The sequence below is a fragment of the Alligator mississippiensis genome, chromosome 3 (assembly GCF_030867095.1).
Source record: "Alligator mississippiensis isolate rAllMis1 chromosome 3, rAllMis1, whole genome shotgun sequence".
NCBI classification, from domain to species: domain Eukaryota; kingdom Metazoa; phylum Chordata; order Crocodylia; family Alligatoridae; genus Alligator; species Alligator mississippiensis.
Window position 1 is genome coordinate 203,239,000 of NC_081826.1, and position 22,248 is coordinate 203,261,247.

Here is a 22,248-nt window from a genome sequence, read left to right on the forward strand (position 1 = left end):
GTGGTAGTTGGCAGTAAAAAGAAGTAAAGCTTTATTTTTTGCCACCTAACAGGTAAGTCTAATCACGCTTAAAAAACAGATTGGTTAAAGAATAAATAGGAGAGGTAGTTAGCCATGTTCGTTTGAAATCAGGCAGACGGCAAGGTAGTTTTGCATTTTATAGACTAACCCAATCAGAACCCAAGTTCACTTCAAAGGCCACTTCTGTCTAATAATCCCCGTGTGTAACAGTTGATTTTATGGCATAAGGATGTGGCATGTGGCTGATGAGGTCACAGATCACCCTTTGTTTTTGAAAGGAATGTTGGACTGCTGGGTACGCCTGAGGATAAGTGCTCTTCACTGACTGCAGTGTAAAACAGGCTTTTGTGCTTTATACGATACTTAAGTAATATTTTAATAAATAAATACCCTTTATGCCTTAACAACACCACCACAGTCGTTTTTTGAAGGACAACATTGTTTGCAATTTAGTATAACTGTTTGCTAGATAAAAATATTGGACTTTAATTAAAGGTCAGATGAAATTTGCCCTTAGGCAGCCTGCCAGAACAAGCACAACACAGCTCTGGACTCCCATGTAATCCTTTGCAAAACTTCACTCCCAATGACTAAAAGGGCAACAGTTAGTTAAAAATGAATTTTATTTGTTCTTGAGATAGGTTGTAGCTCCAAGGAAAATTCCCAATGGGCACCAATGTGTCATAGCACATGTCATAGCAATATACTTCATGGAAAGGAAATATAGCCATACTCTCAGTACTGTCTCTTCTGGAAACAAAAGGAGTAGGAAAAATATGGCAGGAAATTAGAGTGACGCCCACTCCAATTGATCTTTATCTTTTTCATTTAATTTGTATTTGCCAGCATTGAAAGTCTGAAAACCAAAATCTGCAGCTCAGAAACGTACCATTTATTACCAGCTGAGAGCTCCCTTGTTGCACATGTGGCCCTGATCAAATAATTGTCACTGCCATTTGCTTCCAGACTCAACTGGTTCCATGTGATACTTTGCAGTAAAGTGGCAATCTTGAGTTCATTATATCAAAATTGAGGCTAATTATATTAAGAAAACTAGCCCCTCAGTAAACGTGATAGTAAGCACTGCATTGATAAAACTGTTCTAGAAAACATTGAAAAAAGGCTCACTATGGAAAATCTAGTGTATATAAATCTTCTCCAGCAGTTTAAGAAGCTTGTAGGATTGGTTTCTCACCTCTAACCACATCCTGTTTCAAGGCTTTCAGTTTTCCAGATGTTTTATGAATGGTTCCAGGTCAACTTTTCATGAACTAAGAATTCATTTTCAACCTTTTCCCATGTCTGAGCATTATTTTCTGAAAGCTACAAGAAATGCAGCCCTAACTAGGAGAGAAAGAACAGCTAAGTGTGAGGAAATCTGCTGGCACATGTGAAAAAATAGAACATTTCTCTCTAAGTTGAAGTGAAACCAATAAAGGGCCTTGCCTCACTTACATTTTGAGGTTTGAAGAAGAACTATAGGGCTTTGTTTGGACAGTACAAACTCTTGCATTTTATCACAAATAAGCATCTCTTTCATGCAGATTATTTTCCCATATTTAACACTCCATTTTTCAATTAGTGTACAGTGTTTTTAGCATCTTCAGCGGGAAAGGCTATTTGTGTTCCTTTTGGCATTATCTGTATGAGTTTACTAGTGCTGACAGCTTACAATATTTAAGAAAGAAGTAGTAGGGTTGGAGCACTGTGGCCATGATGATCCAGGAAAAGTATGAGGGGCAAAGGTTTTTGTGATCTTTTTTATTGGACCAACTCTGTAGCTGGAGGAAATGTTGGACAAGCTTTCAGGCACAAAATGCCCAGACTTCAAGAACCTGCATTTTGCACATTGGCTTCTATTCCATCCAGGAGAACACAAAACACCAGCAGACTCTCCCAATGCCTCAAGAAGGGTGTTTGTGCCCGAAAGCTTGCAAAGAACAATTTTCCCCAACTATTTAGTTGGTCTAATAAAAGACATCACATTTACCCAAAGAATCCTGTAGACCTGAAGAACAGAACTTTGTGCCTGAAAACTTGTACAACTAAACTCACCAGCTACATAATTGTTCCAGTAAAAAGAGTTCACAAAAATCCCTTGCCTCTGCTTCATGAAACACAGTTTCATCTAGACCAATATTTTCCTTCAGGATAATGCTTGATCCTCCCCTAAAGTTGCCTGCCTCTGGTCTCCTGGAAATATTTCTAACTCCCTCTCCTGCCTCAGGCTGTTTTTTTTAGAGCCACTCCCACCTTCACATGCTGTAGTACTTCATGCCATTTCTTAGACCATTTTCTAGAAGACTTGACCACTCCAGGTCTCTGAAAGAATCCAGCAGCAGGATAAATCCTCCCATGCATAAACTACTTAATTATAGCCCCAGTCTTTGTGCAAACCATAATATAGAGGACATGCTGAGGATTGGAAACTGCAGGGGAGGGCAGGGAGCAGGGGGGAGAGGGCCATAATGCCCATATCCAGGTTGCTGGGATTGCTGTAATTCAGGAATCTGAGGGAAGGGGCTATTTAACCATGGCTGAGGACCATTTTGGCTCCTTCAGTAGCCCAGACTTTGGAGGGAACTTGGTCCCTTTGCACCCAGCCTATTAAGAGTTTTTTGCAATGACTCAGAAATGGGGAGTGAAAATCTGTTCTGTTTTTAATGCAACACTAAATCAGTTTTTTTTCATAACTGACAGCCTCAGTGAAAATGGCTAAGCAACAGACTTTATTGACTGAGATTGCCTATGGACATCTTCGCACATGCTCCAGGGGTGTTGTGGGTGGATGGGGGAACAGGGGCTGTAATTAAAGCACCCAAGCTTCAAAATGGTGGCAGGGGCACTTTAACTAAAGCTCATTTGACAAGCTTCAGTTAAAGCACCCCACCACCATTTTGGGGACAAGCTTGGGGATGTGCAGGGAATCCATGAGACATGGAGGCTGTTGGAGTGTGCTAATTAGCACACTCCAGCAGACTTGATTAATTGAATCTGCTCTGATGCGCTGTAATTACTGCACGTTGGAGCAGCATCCCCATACGTCTACAGGCACCCAAAAAGACTAGTGATTTTGGCTGATGATTAAGACACACTTTAGCAAAGCCTGATTTTCAGGCAGTAGGTGCTTAACAGTCAGGCCTCTTTAAGACAGTTTCAGTTGGGCTACCAAAAGAGAAGCACTCAGAGTAACTAGTCACTTTAAAGTATCTTGGCCAAAGTTCACAGTGCTTTTGTATTAGCTAGAATTGGATCGGGGTTTATAAAAAATTATTTAACCTTTCATTTTGGTCAACAGACAATTTATATCAGAGTAAAATAGTGAACTGGCTTGTTGCTGTAGGTAGGTTTTCTTTTAAAGAGCTTGCAGTGATGATGTTGTGCCATCTAGTGATGTTAATCCTAAAAGGGAAAAAATGCATGCATCTCATGTAGCGGGTCACATAAATTAAAACAAAAATACCCCGAGTCAACTAAGCAAGCACTCAAGTTGTTATTTTAAAGCAACACAAGTTTCAGAACAAAGGGAAAAATGGGAGAAGGGAAGAATTATGTAAATCATATGAAGACACTAGAAAACTCCCAAGATAGAGAGATAGAGAGAGAGGGAGAGATGGAGAGAGGGAGAGATAGAGAGAGCTGCCATTCTAGATTCTGTTGTGGACACCTGCTTTTGCACCGCAAAACAATGGTCACCCTCCATTCATTATGCTACTGCAGAATAGTTCTGTTCACTTCAGAAGGCAGGGCACAGTGCCACCTTATAGATTAATTCAAAGAGCTTGCTTGCATCTGACAAAGCAAGTTGTTACTTACAAAGGCTTATGCCTCTCTGAATTAGTTAGTCTAGAAGGTGCCACCTTGCCCTGCCATCTGTCTGACTTCAGATGAATATGGATAACTGCCCCTCTCTACTTTAGGAAAGTTGCTCTGAATTTCCCCAGAAATAGCTGCGCGGCTATACAGTCAGTTTTACTCCCAAACAACTTGGACAAAGTTCAGATACCATTATTCAAAATCGGTGGAGTGATGTGCAGTGCAGTGCATTGATGTAGCAATTTGCCAGTACGACAAAGTTACTGGGTTCCTGAATACTGTAATATTCTGTACTGAATATTCACCACTGAATACTGAAATACTGAATACCCCAGTCTCGTGGCCTTTTGGAAGTGTGGGCAGCACAAACATAAGCAAATCAAGATGCACAAGAGAGAGATTTTAGAGATTTTTCTCATGTGCAATTATTAGTAGATTAGGGCTAAATTAATTACTTGAAAGTGTGGGTTTTACAGCCAAAATTGTGGGAACCATTGTGAACATTTGGCCCACAGAATTAATAAATATGCACAGTAGGCCTAATAAATAGGCATAGTAGGTCAGGGTAATGTGATGGTAAACAGGGATTGCTTGGTACAGTATGAATCCAAATGCATTTCCTGTTATTATTACTCCATTGTTTCAGTTCAGGGGCTATAATAACTGCTTGGTGTTGCACTAGACTGGTAATGATAATACCACTAAGAATTTTTTAAGGAAATATTTGTTTGCTCCTGCCCACCCACTCTCACACAAACACTTCCCAAACCTGTGTCCTTCTGCTCTCAAGGCCATGGGGTGCCTGTACATGAGTACGGAGCCTGCTCTGACGCGCTGTAATTACAGTGCGTCAGGGCAGGCGACTGGTAGTCCGGGTACGGGGGGGAGGGCATGTGCTCCCTCCGAGCCCCCCACTTGGCACCGCTCAGGACGGGGCAGTTTTTTTGCCATGCGGGCTGGTGGTGTTTTTGTGGGGGAGGCACTAAGCCATGGCACAGAAGTAGAGGAGTGGATATGGGGCTCTTGACCCGCCCTCGGGCCCGCCGACAACTTGTGCTCCCCCAGACTCAGGAGGCACCAGTCAGCCCCTGACAGCAGACTCGATTAATCAAGTCTGCTGAAACACAGAAATTACTGCACTCCAGCCAACTTCTGTGTCTTGTGTATCAGCTTCAAAATGGCTTCAAAATGGTAGTGGGGGTGCTTGAACTAAAGCTTGTCAAATGAGCTTTAGTTCAAGCATTCCCACGGCCATTTTGCACCATGGGGATGCTGATACACAAGAAGCTGTGGCGCTTTAATTAGAGTGGCTCTTGGAGCCACTCTAATTAAAGTGCCGTCCTCTGCCTGTCTCCAGAGCACATGTAAAAGTGCCCTTGACAGCAGTCCCTTCAGCATTTTCAATAACATATGCCCAGTTTGATGTGCGCAGGAAGCTGTAGACGTCCCCATGACAGAGAGAAGGCAAGTCCTATATAGCTACTAACCCACTTCTAGCTGCAAAGTCAAATCTGAATGAATACCTGTGCATGAACACATGCCAGCAGTGATACTCTCTTCCCATTGCATTCACCTAATAATTATATGGACACCATACATCGTGATGGTATCCAGACATTTCACAATCATTAATAACTTCATCTTCACAACAGCTCTTTAGGACAGAGAAACATTATTGCTTCTGTTTTCAAATTAAGCAATTTGCATATACTAAACTTTGAGCAGAACCAGGAATTGAACCGTGGCTGCCTACATTCCAGTCAGTCCAGCACTTTAACCACAAGGTTATTCCCCTTGCCCAGGGACTCAGTTTCCTACCTTCATGTCATAGTATGATTTTTTTTTTTACAGCTATTTAGGAAAACTCTTTTTGGATAAGGAAAATCCTCAGGAAGATCCAACAGAAACAAAGTCGTTCTGCACTGATTTCATCTCAGCAAACCAAGCCATGAGTTTCAACTCACACTTTTAATGGCTGAATGTGCATCTCCAGTCTAACCATTTCATGATGGGTGATTATAGCTCCCTGACATTTCTTGCCACCTGACACCCAACTCACCAATCAACAGAGAAAAAGGTCCCTGGGTCTGTTTTCACCATGGCAACCCATGCATACTGATCAATGCCTCTCATGTTTCTACACTGGTTGCTATAGCACTATGCTGCACAAGAAAATGCTGTGATTCCTTTTTGCCTACAGTCAACACAGAGTCCAGTAATTCTGCGCTAAAGCTTCATGCTGCTTCCCCAATCTAATGCATTTCTTTAGCTTGAAGATTCAGAGCTTACACGAGAAAATACAATGGTACTATATGTTTATACACAGGACCCAGCTCTGATCTCCTTTATATAATATGAATAATGCCACTGGCTTTCCAGAATGACATGAATTTACGATAAACTTGATCTGAATCAGTTCCAGGGAGTTAAATTCTACTTTTACTTATGCTGGTGAAAATGTGGAGTAATTCCAACTTTGATCAAATTACTCCAAATGTATACTGCTTGAAATGAGAGGAAAATTTCATTCAACATCTCAGACCTCTCACTTCTGTCCACATTGGGTTCTTCTACATGAGATGTTTACTGCACAATTGACTAATTAACTCCTCAGTAAATGCCTCTGTGTCTACATGTGTGTCCGTATTAGGGCGCACAGAACTAATAAACTATGGACCAGGCTAGTACTTGTAAATTCAAGTATTAGCCTGCTCTGGAGTTTTTTCGTGTGCAGCAGTGCATCTGTCGATACTGCCTGGCTGGCTGGGCCTTGAGGGTGCTTCAGTACAGGGGCTGCTTGCTGGCTAGCCCTATGCTGAAACTCCCTTGTGCCATGGCCTGCCCCGCTTCAGCATGTGGAGCCCAGCTGAAGCAGTCACGGGCTGGCAGACTGATCCCCGGGGTCCCCAGCCAGCCAGGGCTACTCTAACTGGGCTCTATGTGCTGTGCATGAATAAACTCTGGAGGTAATTGCTTTGGAGTTATTTGCTCCCAGGTGCATGCTCAAACAGGTACCTGGAAGCAAAACTCCACAGTAATAAGCTTTTATTCATGTGCACTTAATTGCACATGTAGATGCACCCATTGAGTAATACCTTGCACTACACGTAGTTGCATTATCACCTGGGACTACTTACCTGGTAAGGTACATGAGTAAAGGTGTCAAATTCTGAACTTGTAGACTCCCTATAAACCTTACTCATGCTTAGTAATACTAACCCAAAGTCATGTTTCTCATTGCAGTGCCTTTTGCTAGAACCATATCAACAACCAATGAACCATTCCTCCAGCCCTAGGAAAGAATTAAACTGCTTGATCTGTAAATGCCTTTGTATCCTATCAGAAAAATTTTCAGGAATAACAAGGCTTGTATTACTTTGCCAAATGTTTAACATCATATATTGTCCGGGAAATATACATGCATAATAACTGGGAAGAGACGGCCTCCACCTCACTCCGCTGGGGAGGAGGCTCTTCTCAGCCAGACTGGCTGACCTGCTCGACTGGGCTTTAAAGTAAGGCTGCCAGGGGATGGGTGGATAACTGCCAGCACAAGCCCACTAGGCAGCTACTGCACAACCAGCAGGTTAGGGCACTCAAGGGAATCCACACCTACCCCAGCCCTGGAACAGTGTCCGCCTGAGAGTGCAAGGAAGCCTAGGGCTTCCAATGGGACACTTATGTGTCTGTATACCAGTGCCAGGAGCTTGGGGAACAAACAGGAGGGGACTAGTCCTCCTGCTAAGCAAGAAAGACTATGATCTCATAAGGATATTGAAGACCTGGTGGGACTCCATCTATGATTGGGCCACAGGTATGGATGACTATACTCTGTACAGGAGAGATCGTGCAGATAAAAGGGGTGGGGGTGCAGCGCTCTCTGTCAAGGAAAACTACATGTCCCTGCAAATTGACAGAAGCACCCCAGGGAGGATGACTGGAGTTCCTCTGGGTTAAAATATGTGGGGAACGTGGCTCAGAGGACACCATGGTAGGAGTCTACTACAGACCTCCTAACCAGAAACAAGAGCTAGACCAGGAATTCATCAGGGAACTGGCTGAGGCTGCATGCTCTCGGTGCATTGTTGTCATGGGAGACTTTACCTACTCAGACATCTCATAGGAAGAGCACTCAGCCAAATCCGAGCAGTCGCAAAGTTTCCTCACGTGTGTGGACGAGCTCTACCCGACTCAAGAAGTCTATGAGCCGACAAGAGGTAAAGCGTTGCTGGACCTGGTACTGGCTAAAGGGGAAGATTTAGTCAGTGACCTAAGAATCAGTGGAAAGCTGGGTGATAGTGACCACGAGCAGATCACCTTTACTATCTGTTGCATAGCTGGCAAGTCAGTCAGCAATGCAGAAGTCCTCGACTTTAGAAAAGCTGACTTTGACAAACTCCGGAGGCTCATTGTCGAGACCCTAAGGGACTACAACTCAACAGGAAGAGGAGTCCAAGAGCAGTAGTTGCTCCTCAAGGGAGTGATTCCGACAGCATAAGGGATGGCCATCTCATCTAGGAGAAGGATAGCAAAAGGGCACAGCAAACTCCTTGGCTCAGCAGGGAACTTGAGGACCTCCTAAACCTAAAAAGAGAGGCTTATAAAGGATGAAAGGCTGGAATCACCACCAAGGAGTACTCAGCACTGGTTCATACCTGCAGGGAGTGCATCAGGAAAGCCAAGGCTGCAACCAGACTCCATCTGTCTTCACATATTAAGGATAATAAAAAGTCCTTTTTCAGATATGCAGGGAGTCAGAAAAAAGCAAGGGTAACATTGGACCCCTGCTGAACCAAATGGGACAACTGATAACTGACACCCAGGGAAAAGCCAACCCGCTTAATGTGTACTTAGCATCAGTCTTTCATCAACCCAAAGGGACAGCCCTGCCTAGCATGACATGGGACAGCCAGGGTGAGGGCATATTTATACCTAGCATTGGCACAGACCTTGTAAAGGAACACCTTGAGAGGCTGGGCATCTTCAAGTCAGCTGGTCCTGACAGATTACACCCTAGAGTACTCAAGGAGCTGGCAGGTGTCATAGCCCAACCACTGGCAAAAATATTCAAAAACTCATGGCACTTAGGTGAAGTACCTGAAGACTGGAAGAAGGCCAATGTGGTACCCATCTTCAAGAAAAGGCGGAAAGTAGATCCTGGGAATTATAGGCCAATCAGCTTGACCTTGATCCCCAGTAAGATTCTGGAGAAAATTATCAAAGAGACCCTTGTTCATAAGCTGGCTGAGGGCAACATCCTGAGGGACAGCCAGCATGGGTTTGTTGCCGGTAGGTCTTGCCTGACCAATCTCATTTCCTTCTATGACCAGGTGACATATCACCTGGACAAGGGCGAAGAGACTGACATCATATATCTGGACTTTAAGAAAGCCTTTGATCCAGTGTTCCATGAACTCCCCATGGAAAAATTGGCCAATTGTGGCCTCGGCTACACCACTGTCCATTGGCTGGGAAATTGGCACCGAGGTCGGACCCAGAGAGTAGTAGTCGATGGAAGTGAATCATTATGGCACTTCGTGACCAGTGGTATCCCCCAAGGCTCTGTCCTTGGACCTGTTCTCTTTAACATCTTTATCAACGATGTGGACATTGGTATCAGAAACGCACTGGCCAAGTTCGCTGATGACACTAAACTTTGGGGCATAGGCTCCACACCTGAGGATAGGCTAGTGATCTAGGCTGACTTAGATAAGCTCAGTAAGTGGGCGGATATAAACCTGATGATGTTCAATACTGATAAATGCAAGGCACTCCACCTCAGGACCCGCCCCCCCCCCCCCAGCATGCTTATAGGCTCAGCAGTGCTACACTCGCTAGCACCACGGCTGAAAGAGACTTGGGGGTCATGACTGACCACAAGATGAACATGAGCCAGCAATGTGATGTCACAGCCAGTAAAGCAAACAAAACTCTGGCTTGCATCCATAGATGCTTCTCAAGTAAATCTCAGGATTTCATCCTCCTGCTGTACTTGGCTTTGGTGAGGCTGCAGCTGGAGTACTGCATCCAATTCTGGGCTCCACAATTCAAGAAGGATGGCGAGAAACTTGAGAGAGTTCAGAGGAGAGCCACACGCATGATCAGAGGGCAAGAGAAGAGGCCTTATGAAGAGAGGCTGAGAGCCATGGGACTCTTCATCCTGGAAAAGTACATAAGGGGTGTGCATCAGGATCTGAGGGAATGTCTGTTCACCAGAGCGCCCCAAGGGATAACAAGGACCAATGGTCATAAACTCCTCCAAGACCATTTTAGACTGAACATAAGGAAAAATTTCTTTACTGTCCGAGCCCGCAAGACCTGGAATAGACTCCCTCCAAAAGTGGTGCAGGCACCTACTCTGGACTCATTCAAGAAACGTCTGGATGCTTATCTTGCTGGGATCCTGTGACCCTAGCTGACTTCCTGCCCCTGGGGCAGGGGACTGGACTTCATGATCTTCAAGGTTCCTTCCAGCCCTAATGTCTATGAATCTATGAACTAATGGGCAAGAATGTCTTCTTTTGATATTGTGGTCTCATACTGGAAATGCAATCAAATTTAATGAAAATTAAACCATTAAAATTAAAAAGCAGCTTCTGGCACTGTACCTGGTTGTAAATCTGAATGCAGACTTTTGTGGTTTTATAATCATATCGTTGCATTTTTTTTTTTAGTTGTAGAGGGTTGGTGTGGCTTAGGACAAAAATAGGTTTTTTTTTCTTTTTTCTTTTAAAGAAATACAAAACCAATTAGAAAACTAGGAAAGTTGGCAGGAGGGTTCAGTGGCAGATATAGTACCTGGACTCTCCGTACTTTATTTTTAAATTGTTAAGTTTTCCCCATGAGAGAAGTGTCCGAAGGCTGACAGTCCTAACAAGGCTAAACTTGCCATACTTACCTCAGTAGTTTGCACTGTCTTACTAGATTTCCTGACTTTGAGGTACTGAACCTCAGGAAGCTGATTTCTTTGCTGACATGAAGGCAGAATGGTCCCATAGTCTCCCCCCTCGCAGCCCCCACTTAATTACTTTGGGGTCTTGTCCTTGTAGAATTCTTGCCAAATGAGGAAATGTGCCAAATCACCCAGGTGGTAGAAAGATTACTCTCTCATGCTAAACAGGAACCATTTCTTAAAAGTATTACATCCCATCTGCTTTCAGTGGCACAGAACACTTGGAAGTCAGGGTTAGAATTACAGTCAACTGAAGGGTAACCATTTGAAAAGACTGAATCTGGCTGGAGGATGCTGGGTTGGCAGAGGTTGCCTCTGGGTTTCTGCACATAGGATAGCTTTGTTAATCCTAGGAAAAGATATACGATCAGGGAAATTTGGAGGAGGGTTATCTCTTGTCACAGGTCCCACCACTAGATAGGAGAGAGATTTAGGAGTAGATTTGACTTTAATTTAATGTATAGCTAGAGGTAACGCTTTTGTTTAACTGGATTTTAAGCGTACATATTTCTGCATTTCAAAATTTTCAACTCTGAATTAAAAAAAAATCTCAATCCAGACCCCTCAAAAGTCATGAGAAAGGCTTGGAAATCATGGGATAAAAACAGTGTGTAGCTTCCTTCTGGCATCACTAGGATTTCCTTGTTTAACATTTTTAACAATTTACCTGTAACCATTGAGGGCGGAAACTTACCTTTTCTTCATAGTTTCATAGTTGGTAGGGTTGGAAGGGACCTGAGTAAATCATCAAGTCCAACCCCCTGCCATGGCAGGAAAGAGTACTGGGGTCAAACAACCCCGGCGAGGTGTTCTTCCAGCCTCCTCTTAAAGACCCCCAGGGTAGAAGCCAGCACCACTTCTCTTGGAAGTTGGTTCTAGATCCTAGCTGCCCTAACTGTGAAGTAGCGCCTCCTGATATCTAGCCTGAATCTACTCTCTGCCAGCTTGTGGCCATTATTTCTTGTCACTCCTGGTAGTGCTTGGGGGAACAGGGACTTCCCCAATGCCTGTTGGTCCCCCCTGACTAGTTTGTAAATGGCCGCTAGATTCCCCCCTCAGCCTTCTCTTGTGGAGGCTGAACAGGTTCAGGTCCCTTAACCTCTCCTCATAGGGCCTGCCCTGCTGATTCCTGATCATGTGGGTGGCACTCCTCTGGACCCTCTCAATGCTGGCCACATCCCTCCTGAAGTGCGGCGCCCAGAACTGGATGCAGTACTCCAATTGTGGCCTGACCAGCGTCACATAGAGGGGGAGGATCACCTCCTTGGACCTGCTTGAGATGCATCTGTGGATGCATGACAAGGTACGGTTAGCCTTCCTGACCGCATCCCCACATTGTCGGCTGATGTTCATTTTGGCATCAATAATGACTCCAAGATCCTTTTCTGCCTCTGCACTGACGAGAAGGGAGTTCCCCAGCCTGTAGATATGCTGCTGGTTCTTCCCCCCCCCCGGTGCTGTACCTTGCACTTGCCAGTGTTGAACAGTGTCCTGTTCTCATCTGCCCACCCCTGTAACCTGTCTATGTCTGTTTGCAGCCTATTCTTCCCTTCTAGTGTGCCCACTTCCCCCCACAACTTAGTGTTGTCTGCGAATTTGAACAGGGTGCTTTTTACACCTCCATCCAAGTCGCTGTTGAAGATGTTGGACAGTGCGGGCCCAAGGACCGAGCCCTGCGGGACCCCACTGCCCACAGCCCTCTAGGTCGAATAAGACCAGTCCACCACCACTCTCTGGGTGCAGCCCTCCAGCCAATTAGTGACCCACTTGACTGTGTAGGTGTCGATGCCACAGTTTCCTAGTTTTTTAATGAGAATGGGGTGAGAGACAGTGTCGAAGACCTTCCTAAAGTCCAGAAAGACTACGTCCACTGCTACCCCTGGCATCTAAGGATTTTGTGACCTGGTCATAGAAGGCCACTAGGTTGGTCTGACAGGACCTGCCTCTGATGAACCCGTGTTGGTTGCCCCTCAGCATAATCTCCCTGGCTGGCCCCTCACAGACATGCGCCAGGATAACTCTCTCAAAAAGCTTACCCAGGAGTGAGGTAAGACTGACTGGCCTATAGTTTCCTGCATCCTCCTTCCTCCCTTTTTTGAAAATGGGAACCACATTGGCCCTTTTCCAGTCATCTGGCACCTCGCCAGAGCACCATGAGTGCTCTTAAAGCCATGCCAGGGATCCCGCAATGACCTCTGCCAATTCCCTCAGCACTCTGGGGTTGAGATCATTGAGACCTGCTGATTTAAATATGTCCAGTCCCTTCAGAAGTTCCCTGACTAGGTCCTCACTGACCCTAGGCCTGGGTGCGCCTCCCCTGGGACCTACGGGGGTCCCGGTGGGGGGGGTGACCCGGTCCCTAGTCAGAAAAATGGAGGCAAAGAAATTTTTAAATAGGTTAGCTTTTTAAAAGATGAAAGCTGAGATTCTCATGCAAATCTCATTCCACCAAGAGGGACTTTAAGTAAGTTGTCTTGTGATTTTACTGCAAATCTCATGATACCACAGTGAGCAACACTAACATTTGCTGTCCCATTTTGGGAACAAATGTTAATAAATGTTACTTTTATGCACTCTCTCTCTCCTCAGTTTTACCAAACATTGATACCCTTTCTAGGGAGCCTGGAATAAGAAGTGATTGTCAAAAGTCGATAAATTTTAGCAGCAGTTTTAGCAGCAGTGGCCTAAATTTTTTGCCACAGACACAGTATAGGTAAGAATTTAATTGAGGATTGCCAAAGCAGTTTCTCACCTCGTTAGGTGGAAAGTAAAAGAATTTCTTATTTTAGCAGAATAGGTTTGCTTATTCCACATGCACATGAGTTAAGGTTGGCATGGGAGCTTCAACTGAGAACTTTCTGATATTTTCATGTTTAAATTCTTCATGTCAGCTTTGTAGCTAGGTCTTTGACATTGACAGTCTTCATCTGCCATAATATATGTTGCAATCTTTTGACACTGACAGTCTTAAACTGCAGGAATATATGCTGCAGTTAAAAAAAAGAAAATAACACAATTTAATGTTTAATGCTTTAAAAATAACACCTGAAATATTTTCAAGTTCAAAACATTGTGGTGTAACTAAGGACCTGAAAGTAACACAGCCTAAGTCATGTCAAATACTTTTCATTTCTTTTTTATAAAAATAATGAACACAAAGGGTAATCAACATGTTTTTCACTATCAAATAAAAGAATCAGATCGTTATAAATATACAAAAGTTTTGTTATGAAGGCACAACATATTTATTTTCCTTAGTCAATTTACTCTTAATATTATTTAATCAAGTATATACAGTTGAATGAGAAAAATAAAACTAAAAAGCTCTCCTCAAAGAGAGCCTGGCAGATTTGCATAATTTGCATAATTCTGATCTCATTTTCCATCGGTTTTACAACATTTTTAACTCCATTCATTTCCTTGGACTTATTCTTGTTAGTGACCTGAGCAGTAGGATTCTATTTGCAAAGGAACAATTAGTGGGAATGCAAGGACTTGTGTCTGCACTCATCTGACAGATAAATTTATACTCACTCACAACTGGATATTTTCATTTATATAGTTACCATCATTTGGTCAGAGCTAGAAGGGTTCTGTTACATAGATTTCAAAGGGCAGGCAACACCATTATCTTGGTATAGTAAAAATGTCATTTTGGTTTCAATATTATAAAGAGAAGAAATATTGTGAGAATGGATGACCTTTTGAATACTAGCAAAAATTATGAAGCAAAACTGAACAGCTCCCAAATGCTTTGGATTGGAATCTCTTATTTACACCAGTTTATATTAGAACAACTCTATCACTTCTGTTTCTACTAATGTAAGACAGATGAGAATCAGACAACAGCTGGGCCCATTCTAGTAGTTGTAATATTATTTTCCAGGTTGATTTAATAACCAAAAACTTAATCCACAGAAAGAGGGTTTGACCTTATTATTATTTACCTAGTGTAATTTAGGAGTTATGCTGCTCAAGTCAAAGGAGTTGCATGGTTACGTGAGGAAAACAAGGTTCAAACTTTTGCATATTTCTTAAACCGAGTTTTGCCCCTTCTACTTTCTTTCCACCAGTCCAACACAGAGACAAGATCCTATTCCAGGCTCTTATTTATGTCCAGTCCTGGTTTAAAATAATGTAGTAGTCCAACTGCAATTAAAAGTGGGAGGGTCTAGTATTTGGCAACATCCTTTCAAGAAGTGCAGGCTGTAGTTTCCACCCGGGTTTGTGATGGTGCTGGGGAAAAGATGGGAAAGCAAAAAGTCAGGCCTATTTTCACAATATAGATTTAGCCAGAGAATTTAAAATGCTTTAAATTCTCATCCTGTTAACGGAACTTAAAATAAGTCCCTAAGCCATAGGAACTTCTATCAAGACTCCTGAAATGCCCCAGTGTTTTTATTTTATGACTGAAAAATGTTTTTTTTTAATCTTAGAAATGTTTTTCCAACTTTATTGTATTAGATAGAACTTGCTGTTTACCAGGAACTAGTTAATGAAATGTATTCAATGTAATAAATGACATGAAGAGAAAACTCAAATGAATGAGGATGATATTAAAGCTGGAGTTTTGCTCTAAGTAAATATTAGTGACGTGTCTAGTGTTTTTCTTAGACACATTCAGAACACTAAGTTATTAAAAAAAAAAACCCTCCACCCTGAGTACCATACAAGCATAAGTGTTCAGAAGCACCCAGTATTGACACCAATACACTCTTCAAACAAAAAGGGTACTTTTGCCTGCTCTAAAAATGTCACTATAAAAGCAGCTAGCTTTTGATTTAAAAAATATGGTCACCTTACATTTGTTGGTTGCATTTGTAAGTATCCCAGAATACTTCTGCAGAGAAGATAATGGAGGACAAAAAAACTCCAGGAAGTTAATTGATTTATAGGAGGGAAAGAGAAAATAAATAAGACTTTACTTTTAAAGTAATGATTTGTAGATGTGAGAGGAAGACATTAGGGCTGTGTGAAACGGCACCGTTCTGTTTCGACTTGCATTTTGACGTTTCGACAGAACAGTGCTTCATTTCGAATTTCGTTTCAATTCAAAACCGCTGTTCCGTTTCCTTTTGTCGAAACAATTTTACTGTTTCGACACTCTTTCAATGTTTCGCCCGTAGGCTAGAATGGGGAAGCTTGAAACAGCCTATAACTTTGTCATTTCTGGCCTGATTTGGATGAATCTTGCAGGAATGGTAGTGCTTTCTGAGGGCATGAAGCCTGCCAAGTTTCAAGGAGATAGGTGCAGCGGTTTCAGGGAACCTGCACAATCTTCAAAGTAAAAAACTCATGTCACGTGTATGTGTTAAGCCACAGTGGGGTCAAAACTCCAGGCATGCTAGCCCCTGCTGAGGCCATGAAGCCTGCCAGCTTTCAAGGAGATAGTTGCAGGGGCTTCTGGGTTCTGGGGCCTTGCACCCTCTTCCCCTTCCCTCTCCTTACTTTAGTTTCTGTTTCCCTGTAGGCAAGCCCAGCTTGAGCTACAAAACTCAAAACGTTTTGAAAATTCTGAAATGTTTCAACTTGCCTCGTTTCATAGTTGGTAGGGTTGGAAGGGACCTAAGAAGATCATCAAGTCTGACTCCCTGCCATGGGTAGGAAAGGATGCTGGGATCAAACAACCCCAGTGAGGTGACTGTCTAGCTTCCTTTTGAAGACCCCCAGGGTAGAGGCAAACATCACTTCCCTTGGAAGTTGGTTCCAGCTCTTAGCTGCCCTGTCTGTGAAGTAGTGCCTCCTGATGTCTAGCCTAAATCTACCCTCAGTCAACTTATGGCCAGTATTCCTTGTTACTCCAGGTAGTGCTGGGGGGAACAGGGACTCTCCCATTGCCTGCTGGTCTCCCTTGGCAAGTTTATAGGCAGCCACCAGATCCCCTCTCAGTCTTCTTTTGTGGAGGCTGAACAGGTTCAGGTCCCATAGCTTCTCCTCATAGGGCCTACACTGCTGCCCCTTGATCATGTGGCCCTCCTCTGGACCCTCTCGATGCTATCCACATCCCTCCTGAAGTGTGGCGCCCAGAACTGGACACAGTACTCCTAATGCAGCCTGACCAATGTCACATAGAGGGTGAGGATCACCTCCCTGGACCTGCTTGTGATGCATCTATGGATGTCCCCACGTTGGCAGCCCATGTTCATCTTCAAATCAATAGTGACTCCAAGATCCTTTTCTGCTTCTATACTGACAAGAAGGGAATTCTCCAGCCTGTAGGTCTGCTGCTGGTTCTTCCTCCCCAGGTGTAGTACCTTGCACTTGTCTGTATTGAAACCCATCCTATTCTCATCTGCCCACCTTTGTAACCTGTCCAGATCTAGTTGTAGCCTGTCCCTCTCTTATAGCGTGCTCACTTCTCCCCACATCTTAGTGTCATCTGCGAACTTGAACAAGGTGCTTTTCACCCCCTCGTCCAAGTTGCTGATGAAGATATTGAACAGTGCGGGCCCAAGGACCGAGCCCTGGGGAACCCCACTGCCCACATCTCTCAAGGCTGAAAACGACCCGTCCACCACCACTCTCTGGGTGCGGCCCTCCAGCCAATTTGCGACCCATCTGACTGTGTAAGCATCAACACCACAGTCGCCTAATTTTTTAATGAGGATGGGGTGAGAGACAGTGTTGAAGGCCTTCCTAAAGTCTAGAAAGACTACGTCCACCGCGACACCTGCGTCGAAGGCTTTTGTGACCTGGTTGTAGAAGGCAACCAGGTTGGTCTGACAGGACCTGCCTCTAATGAGCCCATGTTGATCGCCCCTAAGCATAATCTCCCCTTCTGGTCCCTTGCAGATGTGCTCCTGGATAATTTTCTTAAAGATCTTCCCCAGGACTGAGGAAAGACTAATGGGCCTATAGTTTCCTAGGTCCTCTTTCCTCCCTTTTTTGAAAATGGCCCTTTTCCAGTCCTCTGGCACCTTGCCAGAGCACCATGAGTGCTCATAAAGCTGTGCCAGGGGTCCCGCAATGACCTCTGCCAATTCCCTCAGCACTCTGGGGTGGAGATCATCCTGCTGATTTGATCACATCTAGTCTCTCCAGAAGTTCCCTGATTAGGTCCTCACTGACCCTGACCCTGGGCCTGGCTGTGCCTCCCCTGGGTCCATCCGGAATCCCAGTGGGGGGGATTGTCCCTCTGTCCCTGCTCAGAATAATGGAAGCAAAGAATCTGTTAAAGAGATTAGCTTTGTTGTCTGGTGCTACCACCAGATTACCAAGCATGTCCTGAAGAGGCCCCACGTTACTTGGTACCTTCTTTTTACCCCCTATGTATTTAAAAAAGGACTTCTTGTTATCTTTGATCTGGGTCGCTAGTCCCAGTTCCATCTCTGCCCTAGCCTGCCTAACAGCCCTCCTACAATCTCGTGCGATGGAGGTATAATCCTCCTTGGTGATGGCTCTCCCTTCCATTGGGTGTACAGCTCCTTTTTGGCTTTGAGACGTTCCTGGATGCTTTTGGTGAGCCATTTTGAGGCTGTGTTGAAGCTCTCTGTTTCGTTTTGATTTCACTCAAAACGAGTCGAAACAGAGTCGAAACAAAACAGCCAGCAAAATTTCGCACAGCCCTAGAAGACATATTGCAGTGAATTAAATATGTACCTGCCCTAACTCATGCAGAGAAATCTTTGTTGCACATCACAATCTAAACACCACATATGGTGTGTTATAAAAAATGTAATTTTTGCAATAGTCCATATCTTTGAAAGAGCACTCATATACCTCACAGTAACCTGCTATGATACATAAAGAAACCTCCTGTAAGTGTACAACCTTGGCGGTCACATACTACACTACATTTGAACTGATAAGAAGAATTATCAAACAATTACAGCCCCTACTTGATAAAGATCAGAACTTAAAAGGAATATTCCCAACCCCCAGTCCTCGCTCCTGGCTTTCAAATAACGCCCTAACCTTGTCCAACTCATCATCAGAAGTAAGCTTCCCCTGTTCAAGAGACATCAAATGGGACACAACCTTGCCTTAGCAATAGATAGAAAGCCTGTCAATACATCTCCACTGCTACAACAATCAACACGCCCTACAATTAACACACAAGAAACCATGGATTTTTCAACAAGCCTATTCCAAAATGTGGTATATCTCATCCAATGCACCAAATGGCCTCATGGAAACTGTGTGTGCTGGCAGATGGAAACCCCCTCACTCCCCGCTTCCTCTGCACCACACTTTACCAGAAGAGGAATTGTGTCAGTTTGATTTGGCTCCCCAGCATTTGTATAGTTCATGAGCTTCAGTGGGGCTTTTTGGCACGTTCATGTAATAGCTGGTAAAGGTGCCAAAAAGCCCCACTGAAGCACATGAACTATACAGATGCTGGGCGAACTGGGTCAAACTGACACAATTTCTCTTCTGGGCATGCGCTGTGCTTGATGCAGGGTCATGCTGAGTAGAAAGTAAAGTGCTGTTTTGTTTTTTTCCCCATGTCTGTAAGCACCTTACGTGGATATAACTACATATCAAAATGTAGAAAAAGATTATGGATAGAGACACGTGCACATATAGGAGAACACTTTTCACCGAGCAATGACTCACTTTCTGATCTCACTGTCTTCATGCTCAGTACAAATTTACAAAACACCTTGAGAAGGTGAGCCTAGAAGGAAAAAATGTGTAAGCTGGCTGGACACCTAAGAACCAAGGACTGAACATGGGTATTGAATTTATGGCATACTACAGTCTACCTGATTCCTGATAATCTTTCTTCACACTATAGGTGATAACCACTCTTTTCCCTTTTGAAAGGTCTTACCTTTCTTCTAATCAAGCTATCCTTTTTCTGTGATTTGCTTGTCTACTACCTCTAGGAATTTCTCCTCCAATTTCATGGCCTTGCAGGCTGTTTTTATTTTTTGCTGTACCTGTTTTTTCCTCAGACCTGAAGAACTATGTGTTGCATTCAAAAGATTGTCTAAATATATTCTCAACCATGCAGTTGATCCAATAAAAGATATCATCCATAAAAATTCTTGCCTCTCAAGTATTTCCTGACCATCTCAGCTACACCACTCCAACACTACCATAATGTGTGCAAAGATATCTAAATAAAAGATGTTCTTTTAGTTTAGTTTTGTTTTCCATCCAAACACACAGTCTTGAAGGAAAAGGTTCTGATTTATGTCAGATGTATAGTTACGGCGAGATAGTGCACTATTATTTGATAGTGAGGAAATGTGTTCATTTGATAGAGGAGAAGTGAATATTTACAAGAAAACCCAAAAGAGTTTGTTCAGACAGAGTTAAAGTATTAATCTCTTTAAGGAGTACAATGTCACTGTAACCCATAGGCAACCGATAGGGGGTGCACAGGGGTGCATGTGCCCCTCTGACAGGGCCAGTGCCCCCCTTGATGGCCGACACTGAAGCTGTCGGTAGGGCTGGTGCCCCCCTCGACAGGGTCAGCAGCTTCTGTGGGTGCCCCCCCAGATTCAGGAGGCACCAGTCACTCATGCTGCCTGGAAACAGAGTCAAGTGCTCAAAAACAAAATCAGGCTGTTGGACCTCCAGCTAGAAAACTAACCAACCAAGGTGGGTGAACGAGTTTTATGCACTCTGCAGTAGTAACTCTTGCATTCCAAACTTTCATGACACTTCATACTTTGTTTTCATTATTTGCACTAGAAAAAGCAATGTCTTTGAATGTTGATATATCTTTTGTATCTTGCCATTACCTTTACCTTTGTTTACCTTTATTTCCTAAAACATTGCCACAAAAAATACATCAGTGATAAACAACACCTGAGTTCAAAGAGCTAACCTGAAGAGAGAATGAAGAACTTGTCCGTACCTGTTAAAAAGGTCTTGGCAGCATCTAATTACTTTTGTGGTGTTGCTTGGTGACCCTGTTGAGTTGAAGGCATTCCCTAACATAATGTAGCATGGAACGTCTTCCACAACAGGCACAGATAATATTCCTGGAAATTGAGTACAGTGGTGTTAGCTGCCTTAATCTATAACAGAAGTCTCTAGAGGTGTGTCTTCAGTAGGAAAAGAGATCCGTTTTTACCTGATGCTAGCAAACAGGTGGTAAGTGACATATGGTAAACTGCTAATCAAGAAAAGGCTGTAGCTTTCACTACAAGGAAAGGAGTTATCCTTTACCTTGACCTGCTAACTCATGTGTTAAGGCTACCTTGTGTTCAGGGTTTTACCTCCTGTTAGCTACTATACATTAGCTAATGTGAGGAAAGAACACTTTTTTTCCTAGTAAGGCAAGGCCTATGTCACTCTGCTAACCAGAGTGAAAAATGACAAGTACAGTTTCTCCCATTTATAACAGGCGACACCCAGCAGTGAGGAGACTGGAGTGGCTTGATCCCCAGGGAAATTGATTTATTTCAAACACATCAAGTCCTTTGTTACAGTTCTGAAATGTGGCTATCTTAAAAACAAAGACAAAACAAAAAAACCTCTTCACTCTGTCTCTCTCTCTCTGAAAATTAACATTTTTTTTTTCAAATGAGCTGTTATATACTGCTTGACATTTTGAGGGTTTATTGGCTGTCATCCAATAAGGTAAGACTGATTTAATGGGATTAGGTCTTACCTGTAAGAAAGCAAAATACCTGGAGTTTTAGCATGGCAGCAAGTGGTCAAGTAGTTCATAGTGAGATTGAGTCTAAGGGTAAGATTTTTGAGTCAAAGAATCCAAAGTCCCATTAATTTTTTGAGTTACCTATGAAAACAGGACTTTGGCTCCTAATAGCATGATTTTCAAAAGTCTTTAGGTGTGTATTCAATTGGAGTTGGGTGTCTAATCTGTTAAAGCACTTCTGTAACTTGAAGCGCCTTTGAAAATCTGACTTGGGGTGCCTAAGGATCATGTGGAGAAAAGAATTTATGCCTCTTCCCAATTTATGTTTCTAGTCAGGCCTGGAAACTTCAGGTTCCACTCCTTGCAAGGTTTTCTGATGCCCCAGTTTCCTTGGGTAAGATTGCTATTTATTAAAATTTCAACCTGTGCACTTTCAAGGACCCTTGTCTCCAAGAAATGGGAAGGGCCTGATGAGTGAACAAAAGCTGATATGGATATGCTGTTCTCAGCCAAATTATGTGCCAAGATCATATCTGAACTGAAACAGCATGAATTCTTTGAGTCTCATAGTGCATGCTCAAAACGACAAGGTAGAAAGGGGCTAGTTAGATTCAAAGAAAGGAAAAAAAAATTGTTTCATTTAACCATACTGGATTATTTTTTAAATCCTTCAACAGCTGGCTAAAGAATTAATCCCTGCAGTGATGCATAGTGTTACATTCTCTTTCCATTTCCTCTCTGAAATGGTGATTTTTTTTGTAGCTAATGGCTCAACTTCATGGCGCAGCTTTGAAAATATAAGGCTTGTTTCTGATCATACTTTTACTAGTGTAAGGCCATTATCTTCAGTATAGTTACTGCTGATGTACAGACTCAGCCCCAAAATGTTCATTTATTATAACAC

At 43.3% G+C, this 22,248-nt stretch overlaps 1 protein-coding gene across 2 annotated transcripts in view; it reads right to left on the reverse strand.

Moving 5' to 3' along the window:
• Positions 1-22,248, reverse strand: part of SLC28A3 (solute carrier family 28 member 3) — a 165,579-nt gene that overhangs the window by 58,663 nt on the left and 84,668 nt on the right. Inside the window, exons 18-19 of one of the 2 annotated variants that reach the window (XM_059724823.1) lie at positions 20,598-20,724; positions 13,802-15,025 (exon numbers count right to left, since the gene is read on the reverse strand). In XM_059724823.1, coding sequence (XP_059580806.1) covers positions 14,917-15,025; positions 20,598-20,724 — 236 coding nt within the window. In that variant the 3' untranslated portion in view covers positions 13,802-14,916. Of the gene's footprint in view, positions 1-13,801; positions 15,026-20,597; positions 20,725-22,248 lie in introns of those variants that run through there. The other variant, XM_059724822.1, reaches the window with a different exon arrangement.